The following is a 12,746-nucleotide window of genomic DNA, read 5'->3' as shown; positions in this document are numbered from 1 at the left end:
CTTCTTGTCATTGGTTTTTCTTTTACTACTTTTCTGTGCCCTGTTTCTCTGTAATACTAAAATAATTCAGTAGTACTAGGGTAATAAAAATATTTTTAAATTATTATTATTATTATTATTATTATTATTATTATTATTATTATTATTATTATTATTAATATAATTATTATTGTAATTATATAGCGGGTGTTCTAAAAATGGCACCCACGAATCATGGAGCACTATTCTTCAGGGCAAAATAAAGCGAAAATGTTATGATGTTATTCCCTCCGGGACCTCCTTCAGCCGCTATGGGGAATCAAAATTTCACAGTGTAGCAACGTCGCAGATCTTGGAACCAATACCATTAATCTACGAATACAACAAGCAGTTGAATCGATTGCTACACTAGTAAATGATGCTAGTGTCAATCAATATCGACTTTAGCTTCCATCTGGAAAGAATCGATATAACTATTTGATAGATTGGTAGATCTAATCAATGGTTCTTTATTTGTGATGTTGCGATATAGTGCAATTTGTGTCTTCAGACGAGGACTCAAAAGGTATGCAAGTATATATATTTTTCGCTTTATTTTGACTTGTAAAATAATGCTCTGTTGTTCGTGGGCGTCATTTTTAGAACACCCTATATATATATATATATATATATATATATATATATATATATATATATATATATATATATCGCCACCGGAAAGCAGAAAGGTGCTAAGCGCCAAACTGCAAATTTCTCAGGAGAGCATAAAAACGAATGAAATACTAATTAATTCCGATTCTTTCCTTCTTCTATAGAATTCATGTTTTCACTGCAGACTTTTCATATTGTCTCCTTTGTGCCAACATTAAACCTGAAATAGGAAATCAAGATATGCACTTAGTTGAAAATAAAGGAGAATGGTGCTTAGCACCTTTTTGCTTTCCGGGGGCGATATATATATATATATATATATATATATACAATAATACATTGGGCCGCGGTGGCTCAATGGTAGAGCGTACATCTCTGGTGCTTGGGGTCCCTGGTTCGATCCCAGTTCGCGCCAAGTGAACTTTGTGGTGGACAAACACCATGTGCGAGGGTTTGTTTCAGGGTTTGCCCAAGTGGGCCCAGCCCGAAAAAACCCACCGGGTTTTTTCGGGTTGGACCCACCTGAAAAAACCCATCTTAAAACCCACCTGGGTTTTTGACTTTTTTGTTAGTGTATTATTGGTACAACTAAGGTGATCACATTGAAAGTTATTTTTATCAGATTTTAAACTTTCTTTTGGGCGAATTATATGCTTTCATGTCAAGATGTTAAGATAGACAACAATATTCAACATAAGACCCTTACAAAGTTCTAAATGCACTATTGAATGAATGAATAAATAAATAAAAAACCTCACCTTAGCTTGAGATAATTGCAGAACAAATTAATGTGCGGATTATGCTTATAGCCTATTTGAAGTAAAGTAAGCGATTGTATATTTTAGAAAATACTTTCCGTGAATAGTGTGTTTCCTGACTCGGCGCCGCCGAGGGACGTTATCCCTCACACGTTGACGGGTTTAAGGTCATATGTGCCGGTACTAACAGTAAATATGTAAATACATTAGTAAAACTATTAGTATTATTTCTTACCTTTGATGGTAACAAAAGTATTCAGTGAAATTTGGTTTTCCAACAACAGTTAAGTTCAGTCATTTGTTGCTAGCCTTCAAATAAGCATTCTGTAGAATCAACACTAGCAATAACGTAAAAACGATTGTCAAAATTAAGAAGCTTAATGCTCGGAGCTCTGAAGACTACGTAACGCAGTGCTGAATTCAAACTTCAGTATTAATGGAAGTTTCGATGTACAGTAAAGCAAGCTGCATTTTCTGGGAAAACCCGTCGTGAAAGAAGTGTTTGGGAAATTCCCGCAATTCAACCCATAAAGCATCGAAAGTGAACACTTCAACAATAAATCTATTTATTTTACGCTGGAGGATATTTCATTTCATTTAAGACATTTTGAAACATTTACTTTATAAAATATGAATTATAGGCCTATCTTTGTTAATTGTTTTAAATTAATTTTCGGAAAAGAACGGTCTTGCAACAAGTGCTCGGGTAATTCCCGTAATTGAATGCACAAAGCATCGAAAGTGAACTTCAACAATAAGACCATTTACTTTACGTTGAAAAATATTTAAGCCATTTTGATGAATTATGTCTTTGTTTTAAATTAATATAGCTATTTGGTATTCATGTTTGGCGAACGTCACTGAGGCTCCTAGGATGACTCGATCTACATTTGTTAGTTTGTCTGCCTTTACCATACAGTGTTCAACTTTCGGTCTTTTAAATTTTCAGGATACAAACCAGAGACACTCTAAATTTTCTGTTTAGATTTTGGCAGCACACCAACGTAAAATTACAAAATGGCGCGCTTTTTTTTTAAAAAAAAAAAATAGCTGATATCCACTGGCGAAAATCCCGGGGGGATGATGGGGACATATCCCCTACAATCTTGGAACTGTCCCATTCAATAATCCGATTGGAAATGTGTCTTTTAGGAAGAAATGTGATGATTTGTGTCTAACTGTCACAAAGGAAAGTAAGATGAAATTGATACCTCCCAGAATAAGCCTCAAATCTGACCGCCTCCCAATGTTGAAGACAACTCTGCTCCCCTACCCATGTTGTCTCGGAGTCCCACACAGGGGTCATAAAATATGACGATATTATTGTTGCTTTACAACTTTAAAATCAGACTGGCAACATTGAAAACTGTTTACAGGGAATGATCATATTTGGATCATCCCTTGTAAACAGTTTTCAATGTTGCCGGGCAGATTTTAAAGTTATAAAGCAATAAAAATGTCGTCATATTTTATGTCCCCTGTGGAGGACGCCGAGACCGACATGGGTAATCCTCCTCAGCATTGTTTTTCGCCTTCATAAATATTTTGTACATCGCATTATATATATACCGTTACCCATCCCTCTAATGTTGAAGATAAATTTGCGCCGCTGCTGATATCCACGCTACAAAGCGCGATTTTAGGTCTTTCAAGTTGAAATTTTCAAAGTAGAAGCACGAGAGACTAAATTAGCTGTATATATTTTGGAGGCATAAAATTTCAAAATGGCGTCCATTTTTCAAAATAGCGGGTATCCATGCTACAAGGTGCAATTTTCGGACTTTTTAAGTTGATATTTTGAGGGTAGAAGCACAAGACATTCTAAATTTGCTGTATAGATTTCTTCGGCGATCCAATATAAAATTTCAAAATGGCGGCATTTTTTTCAAAACAGCAGTGAATAGAAAGTTGTTGCAAGTTGTGACAATGAAACTCATGAAATGTAAATCATATTTTAACATTTTTACCCCAAAGAGATTGAAATATTTCGAAAAAAACCAATAAAACCCGAAAAAACCCAATAAAACCCGAAAATACCCGAAAAAACCCACATGGGCCCAGGTGGGTTGGGCTTTTTCAAAAATACCCGGGTTTTTTCAAACCCTGGTTTGTTTCGGGGTTCTCCCATTTCCTCACACTTTATTCATTCCATCCATTTCTCATCATCACCGTCTCATTCAGCCTAGCTCTCATAATCGTGGGACGTAAAACTCATTTCATTTTTCAGTGGTTTTTAATTTGCATGTTTGGAAATCCAATGTGCAGGTGTAAGCAGTTAACAAATTATATGTATTATAATTTTCTTATTTATTATATTTAATTTTCTTTTCTTTAATAAGTTCAATTAATTATATTTTTAATCAATATATGGAACCACGATAAACATTTTGTTTCTGTTTTTACAGGAAGGAAAATATTGATATCACAAATGCTGATAGTAATCCTCCATTAATTCCACCATCCGAGAAACAGTCGGAGGATGCAGCGGAAAGCGTTGATGTTAAGAAGGAGAGCGAAGAAACCCAAGACTCGAGTGGTGCACTCGAGAAAGAAAGCAGGGAAGAATCAAAGATAAGTGAAGAGAACAAAATACCAGAAGAGCAGTCAGTTAAAATAGAAGGGGGAAATGCGACGACTGCTCGGGCAGCTCCGGAAGTGGCTTCAGCTCTACCAAAGCCTCAACAAGTGGAAAGAGAAGGGAATTGTTATTGGTAAGAGTGTACAAGGGAATTAGGTGAACGTCTATCAAGACTTTAGGTAACTGATTTGTATCAAGTACATTTCCGTTTCATTCGATTAATGTGCAGCAATTTTAGCTCTCCCCGCTTATCTTGTGGCTAGCGTATGCGCCTTTGGAGCACGCGTTCTTAGGGGTTCGATTCCCGGTAGTGAAAGAGTGCAAAAATTTAATTTCACAACAATTCACTTTCATTAATCATCCATCACCTTTAACCTAAAGGGCATAATCAAGAGACGCTAAAAAATATGGTTCTTTTGAATTTTGTGAATTGTAGTTAGGCTACGAAAATGTTTTCTTCATTAATATGTACGGACACGCATTCCATTTCATTTTTTCGTCAATATACATTCTTGCTAATATTCTCTAATTCGGACTCAAGCATTTTTATTACATAGACCTATATATTTACACTTAACTTGAAAAAGGAAGTTAAATATTTTGAAGTTTTACTTTTGCATTTTATGATTATACCCAGTAGTAGTTTGAGGGTAAGCACCAGCGAGAATCATACCCTGAATCACATGCATGAAGAGCAAGAAAGCAACCATTCGTACTTCTCTTTTAAGTAAATGAACCTATAGAGGTATGTCTTAAATACGATATTGTCTCGCTGAGAAACTACTTGGTGAGCTCCTTCGTGGCTAAGCGGTTAGCGTACGCGCCTTTGGCGTGGGAAGCCCGGGTTCGATTCCCGGCGGGAGCTCATGTGGTTCGGATTTCACGTTAATCAGTGGGTCCACGTCTCATATAGCCTCGCTGCTGAAGGGGACGTTAAACCCAAAATCAACTCAACTCAAGAAACTACTTGGTAATGTTTAAACATCGTTAAATATTAAAAGATTTCGATATTGCATTATTGATCGGTGCTAGATTTTTTTTCACATGCAGTATTGCCTGGTGAAATATTTTGGAGCTGTTAGAAGTAGGAACATCAGAATTTAATTTTCAAGAATTAATACTTTGTTTAAATAGGTAAAATTGTGTTACTGTACTTTTTTTTCACGAATACTAAAGTTCTGATATTTATTGTTTTCCAGTGGTAAGGAGAGGAACTTGAATATAGTTGAACTTCTATGTGCCAATTGTTTTCGCTGGTTCCATGAGTCATGCATAGGGTATCAGCTTGGGAAACTAGTCCCTTTTATGATGAATTACATTTTTGTATGTAAGAATTGCTCACCGACGGGCTTAGAAAGCTTCAAGAAAAATCAAGCTCGTAAGTTTTTGTTTTTCTTATTAGTAATAAATTAAATTCTTACAGGAATTCTTACTATGACTTTTGTTAAATTATAAATGGGATATTTGAGTTCTGGTCCGCATTTATAATATTCATAAATCTGCAATCGGACACAAAGGTCATCTAGATACTTATGCCTGGAAACAAGGTACTTTATTTTCGAGGTTTCGATTTATAAACAGCCGAGAGGATTAATGATGGGCAATTCTTTACCCTGCTTGATAACCATTATTGTAATCAACCATTTTGGGTTACAGATATTACAGCTAGAGGTACTAAAATACAGAAAACACTATCAATATGTGGAGGATTCAATCTTGAAATATATGAAACAGACGAGCAACTATAGTTCCTCCTACAAAAAAAGAATAATCTAAATCCAAAGATGAAATTTACTGTTGGATTAGAAAATGAAAGCATTTTTAAGTTATTTAGATTTAAGTATACATGGAAAAGACGACAGGTATATCACATTAACCAACATCTAGCATTCTCTCGTGTTCAATGAAGCCAATATATTGCTAACAATTTCGTTGGAGTATATAGGCTAGTAGCTTCAGAGAAATTTAAAAAAAAAAAAAAAGTATTAAGATAAGTATGTTTTCCGTTTAGGCATAGAAAATTTGTATGACGCAAACACACTAATGAAATGGCAAACCTTAGATGTGAAGTCTTATCAGAGCAAATGAAATAAAGCTGTATTCAAATACAAATGGATTACGTTTCGTTTGTTTCCGAGGTTATCAGCGTATTGGTCCGAATATAGTACGATATTTTTAGAACAAAAACAGTTTCGGTAAAACAAATTCGTATTATTATCACAGCTTAGTCCTTTACACACATATATACACAATTTTTTTTTCATACCACACAGGACTTATCACTCCCTGCGACCGTGCCGTACCGTTGTGTGACATGTATATAGGAAATAACTAATGCTAACGCCATATTATGGTTCGATTTGATTGACACCTAACATTGTGTATTAATATTTTTTCATTGGAATTCGCAGGATATTTCAATTCGATCTGAGTATAATTTCCGTATTTAATACGATCCTTGCTGGAATTTATGTTAAAAGGAGCTTTAAATTGAGAAGATTTCCATTATATAACATTTTTAAAGTGTATATAACATTTCACGGTGATCCTATTAAAATCATAAAATCCAGAGATTTCCAGAACGGTAAGATGTCAATATTTTTCTAGTTATTGTATAGGAAAACCCATTTCCAAAAGTTTTTACATTTAAATTCTGTTACAGTGTGATGACTAAATAATAAAAATAAATAGTAGTAGAAAGGGTGGCTGTGAGGGGTGAAGGGAGGCCACTAAAATAGTCATAAAATACAGATAAATGAATTGGTTCGTTTGTACGTTTGTAGAATATTGTATAAGCATATAAACAATGATGAAAACTTACAGTTCACTTTAAATATAAGTTATTTTTCATGTGTTATACTAAGAAAAAAGATAGCGACAGAGTCAGGGAAAATTATAATTTTGTCAGGGGAAGTCAGGAAATTTAATTATGCTTGGTTGGTAGACACCCTGTTAGCGTAGTCTTTGTAAAACTTATTTATTGATCATAATAGTACAGTTCAAATGAGTGTGATCAAACAATGATATTACGTTATGAATCGCGACTACAAATCCTAAGGTTTAAACTATGAAATTAGTGTATTTCAATTAACTAATAATTTCCTATCGATTTTCGTGCCTAAAATTTTAATTAATTGCTGATAGTCGTGGGTATCAAGTTTCTACACCATATATTGCTCATAAATTAATGGTATTGCTCATGGAAAAAATCTATTTGTATTAATATTTTCAATCAATAAAAAGTTTGTTTAAAAGTTTTTCCCTACAGCTAATCAGATTTCGTCAAAGATAACTTTCCCTGGTGACCTTAGACTATGAATCGTAATAGTTAATCCAAAGGTTCAAAGTGTGAAATTGCTGTTGTATATCAATAGGCTTCAATAACTGCCTCAAATAAATCAGAACGCTCCGAAATTTGAATATATATATATATATATATATATATATATATATATATATATATATATATATTTAATCCAAGAAGAGACGGGACGAGATGGGTCAACCAAACTTAAATACCTTACCTTAGTCCTATGATACCAAACTGAATTTTTGGTTTTGGTAATTCGCAAAATTTAAGCGGGCTGGTCTTATGCACCTCTTCCAAAATTTGGGGATGGGCCAGGGTACTCTTGCCGAAAGCAAGAGAACGTTGACCTTCAATCAACATCTGGTCACGTGTCGCACCACAAATGATCTGGTCACGTGACGCACCACAGGCAATCATCTTCAAATTTCCTGAAGTCAGACCATTACTACTACAAATCATGTTTATTGTCGTGCACTTAAAGGGCATAGACCTAAGTACACTGTACTATACTGTAAAGCGTAAAACAATACAGTACATACTTGATACCCCGTATCATAGTGTGTCCGACGGATCTAGCTCAGCTTCACTTGAATCTCTTGATTTTGGTCTATAACCAACAGAATGTAGGCATATTTTGTTGCATGTCGTATTAAATATAGTTCGACTTACTAGGGTCCAGATTAATAAGATAGTATTGTATAATAATATGTAGAAACTTGATTTATTGAGAAAGTTACTGTTCCAATATCATAAACAAGTCTGGTGAAAAGAACTAAAAGGATAAAGAAGTTGATAGTAAACATTTTATTCGAAAAGTGTTTGATCAAAGATTCTAAGTACAAAACAATACAAAATAGAAATTGTAAAACACTTTTCTACATTTATATATTTTACATCTTGTGTTTCCAATTTAAGTGAAACATTAATACTTTATTTGTATTACATGATGCGTGTAAAAAGCGGTAAGTAGAAAAGTGGCTGAAATAAAAATATTGACAGAGTTTGAAAATGCTTTTGGACTCTCACTCATTCTCGGCATTAAAAGTATTATCTACAATATATATGTCGTAGGCTAATAGAAAAATCCTGCTTATTGCAATCAGCATCGTTCTTTTGCAATGGGTCAGGCTAATTGGGAAAGCTCTAGCATTTTCTAATCAGCCTAATACTTCTTAGGCTTATTGTAATGTTCATGTGATGAAGTGTGTGTTTCATTATTCTTGTAAAATATTACTTTGCTGAAATGAATTCTAATTGGGTAATCCTTAAGTGTTATAGCATCTATGAGTATCTGGTTATATAAGATTTGTAGTGTTCACACCCTAAAAGAAATTTCGTAGTCAAAGTTACTAATTTTACGTGGAAACTGTGGATATTTATTACAATGTACTAGCTCCCTTTCTTTCTCATTGGAAAGTTAGGTGATGTTTTTCTTTTTAAAAGAAACTTGCTGAAAAGACTCCCTGCATTGCGCTACACTTTCCAGTCTGTTAACATTTAAAACGACTTAAAAATATTTAGCCAGCATTCTTTTAGTTAACTTTTGTAGTAAATAAGGGTTAATTTTCATAGGTTTGCTTTCTATATAGTAGAAGAGTTTAACATCCCGTTTTCAGTATGGAAGCTATTTGAGATGTGACAAACTGCTTAAGGTAGAACACGGATCACTACTTGAATATGTGTTTGAGACTAGTACTCATCGGGATTCGAACCCGGGACTATACACGTTAGTATATTAGCCATAAAGGAACACACTGCAGTAAACTCTTGTTTACAGTTTTATGACAAGACAAAAAAGGCCATTATGTATACTGTGTAAATTTTGTTGAAAGTTTAAACCTTTCGAAATTGTAAGTAGGTTAAAGTTTGCATATTGCGCTAAAACCATGTATATATTCAGTAATAGCGCATAGATTATTTATTGGGACGGTAATTTCAACTATTTTGCTGTGGCTGCCTGCAAGTCCTAATTCTCATTTAAGAAGGGCTTGCTGAAGGCCATAACAAAGTGGTTGAAACTATTGTAATATCCTTCACGTGGTTATATTTGTAAACATCAATATTGTTTTTATTTATAAACAAGATCACGTGCTCTTCCACTAGAAGTTACCACATGGAGCAAACGAAAGGAATCATCGTCAGCACTTGGTCATGTGATGGAAGAGGAACACCAGCACCACGCTACTTAGAAGATATAAAACTCCATGCATCGCCTCAAACGAAATCAGTTTCGGCTTGTCAACACTCCTCTTTTAGGTGCCTGGAGCTTTGAGAGATCATAACCCAACCCAAGCCTCCAAGTTTGCGTGTAGCTCTGAAAGATTCCTAAGCGTAACCACCCAGCTTACGTAGAGCTTCGTGGCTTTCCTTCCCGCCTAGCTTGTCTGGAGCTTTGTGGAACTTCAACATCTCTTTGCTTGCGTGGAGCACTGAGAATCCTAGCCCACTTCCACTCAGCTTGCCTGGAACTTTGTGGCGATCCTTTCCTTGGGTGCTTGGGCTTTGGGATACCTATTTACCCTAATTACTTAGTGGATTTTGTATTGATCTTAGTTTTATAACAGAAACTTTTATAATAAAAGGTTGTGTGGGTGAGGTGGGGAAATCGAATCCCATGTGAATTGCTCCACCTTATACCTAACTAGATAATTTTATACAATTGTTCCAAAAAGGAATCTATGCGCTGTTGATGTTAATTTGTATTGATCTTCTTGTTTCCTTGTGACGTTGACATTAATTATAAATTTTCTAAAGTAGCTTTTGTTTGGTTTCGTAGCTTTCCCTCAAATGTGTATTACTGCGATTGGTAACCTAATGCAGGCTTCTATCAAAGAGGGAAAACCACGCAATCTGTTCTCCAAAGACAATGAAATAATTCCTTTCATTGATTCCCACTGGGAAGGAATGACAACAATGCCACGTAGAGTAACGCAGTCATGGCATCTAACAGTAAGTTATTTTTAATTTCTTTTCAAATTTTAATGAAGTATTTGTTTTCATTTTCTTTTTTCTTTCTTTTGAATATATATGTATATATATATATGCATACACTCGCTCTCTATGGTGTGTATATATATATATACCATTATTTTCTTTGTATTAGTTCTACAGCGTAGAGATGGTTCTCACATTATGCATAATTGGGAATGGAAATATATTTATTTCGATTCATTTCTGACATTCCATGCCGTCTTTATAAATAGTTTCTTTAAATAGTTTCTTGGGCGTTACTTACTAAGTCACGGTAATATGTCAATGCAGGTAAAATTGAAAACCGAACTGGAATGTGGAAAAAGGTCAGTGGTACAACAAATCCTGTGCTTTCAAGGGATGTTTCAAGATGGTCTAACTAGTCTAGAATACGAAAGCTGACGCGTACGCTTATCAGTGAAAGTTGAACCATCATCGGGAATGGGTGAGAGTCATAGCGGCAGCATTCTTACAAAATGGCTGTTCTCCACAGTAGGTATGTCAGGGAACGTCATTCAGAGCATGTGGAAGCTTAAGAGGAAGTACTTTACCATATATAACTAGCCACTGCGTACTTAAAGAAGAATAGGCGTCGCAGCTGGAATTACTGACACGTGTATATATCCACCATGGAATGTACATAAAATTTACATTACCACTACTAAATGGTTCCACATGAATTGACGGGCATGCAAAAATTGACATTGTATGAGACGTGTCGTATGAGCCTGAAACGATGTGGACAGGAATGTTAGTAGTTCATGGATAAAATCATTACTATTGAAGAAACGTGTGCTCAGTCAGATTGACTTCACCTGAAAGGGCAGTCGGCTAAATGTAGACAGAATGAATCGCCGCAAACGCAAGAAGTTGGTCTTATAACGCTAATGATCTGTGTTGTGTATGGCACACGAGTGGTATTGTTTCATTATGTCCCACTTAATAGAACTGCGAATGCCAAATTTTACGCTGAGTGTCTGCGAAATGGCGCGATTCGGTATACATGCCCTACTTTGTTACAATCTGCTGTCATACTTCGCGACAAAATAATCAACATCCTTTCTGAAGCTAGGGATGGGAAGTTCTACTTACCGGATTTATCTCCTTGCGACTACGATTTGACCTAAAATAAAAGAGCCGTAGTGAGGTAAACACTTTCGCACATGAAAAGATATTGCTACTATCTTCAAGCACAAGATTCCACGATTTGAACATGATGAAGCAGAAGGGATCTGTCTATCTTCCTCATCGTTGACAGCGAGTAATTGGAAAACGAGGAATAAGGCATTGTAATGAGAAATTAAGTTGTGTGTTTTTGCAGTGTCCTCTGTCTATCACATGTGACAAGTCTTTACTAAACACTCCCAATTATTTGCGTATTTTAAACTTCTTGTAGTGCAGCATTTAAACCCGAAAAATTATGCTTCCCATTCTAGTGTAGTTGTAGGGCAAGAAATGTGTATGTTCTGTTTATTGTGTATGACAGTAAAGGTTTTCTAATGTCAAACTTGGACAAAAATCAGGAAATTAATGATTCATGTTATATGATGTGTCCTCATCTTAATTGGATCGTGTTTGTTTGCTTGGTTGATGTCGCAGAATTCTTATGCTTATTTGTATTATCTTGGTGAAGAAGTATATTTATTATTAATTGACCTGGTTCTGACTCGAATAAATATATGAATTGTGGAATATTTATATTTGATTAGTGTTGAGTAATTGGGAAACAAGGAATAGTGTGTTATCTTTCTGATTAGTCTATCTGGGGTGGTATTTATGGATTGATGTTAAATGTTCAGAGATTTTGTCTTTTATCAGCTATGCTTCTCATGAAAACATTTCATCTGAAGTAGCAAAGCCTTCTCTTCCATATTCAATTTCTTATCGTCTATTAAATAAAATGAGACACTATCTTATGGGTGGGTAAAGAACCTTTCTTATATTGAATCAGTTTTGTACTTAAGGAATGGCCTATGTGTAATTTAACAATGTATCGTAGAATTTCTCAAAGCTGAATAATATATATAATTGATGAAGATATTTTTTTTAACAACTAAACGTTATTCTCTGGCTCGAAACTAACTGAACAGAAGTATAGCAGATGATCTAATCACCTTTTATTCCGAATCAAGAATGGCCTATCATTTTCCGAAACAGTATAAGGTTTTGATTCACAATTTAATGATTTACTAATTGTGAAATTATTATTATTTATTTTCAGATCCAAAGGGCATTATTGAAAGATACCGGAACAGTGTTCATGTGTGAAGAGTCACCTCCAGAAGGAAGCTCCTCACAGGGTCATCCATTGTATGGACTCTTATCATTAGAATTGACTCAAATTAAGCCTAACTATAAAGTGGCAGATATGAATCTTCAGCATGGTAAGTTATTTCTTCCCAAACAATAAGAAGAAAAGTTTTAGATTGGAATTTTGCACGGCGTTAAACGGCTTTGAGCAGAAAAGTGCTACGTGGCGTAGGGGATTTAATAATAATAC

The 12,746-nt window shown here is 34.9% G+C and overlaps 1 protein-coding gene across 3 annotated transcripts in view; it reads left to right on the top strand.

Moving 5' to 3' along the window:
- The window catches only part of ash2 (Set1/Ash2 histone methyltransferase complex subunit ash2), a 48,802-nt gene that overhangs the window by 15,321 nt on the left and 20,735 nt on the right, over positions 1–12,746 (top strand). For all 3 annotated transcript variants that reach the window (XM_081770236.1, XM_081770229.1, XM_081770220.1), the window contains exons 2-5: positions 3,794–4,099; positions 5,166–5,344; positions 10,053–10,225; positions 12,468–12,630. In XM_081770236.1, the coding sequence (XP_081626362.1) occupies positions 3,794–4,099; positions 5,166–5,344; positions 10,053–10,225; positions 12,468–12,630 (821 nt within the window). The remainder of the gene's footprint in view (positions 1–3,793; positions 4,100–5,165; positions 5,345–10,052; positions 10,226–12,467; positions 12,631–12,746) is intronic.

This window comes from Thermobia domestica, chromosome 1 (genome assembly GCF_964235325.1).
Source record: "Thermobia domestica chromosome 1, izTheDome1.hap1.1, whole genome shotgun sequence".
Lineage (NCBI taxonomy): Eukaryota > Metazoa > Arthropoda > Insecta > Zygentoma > Lepismatidae > Thermobia > Thermobia domestica.
Note: the sequence above shows the minus strand (reverse complement) of the source record. Positions and strands in the feature narration are given on the sequence as shown.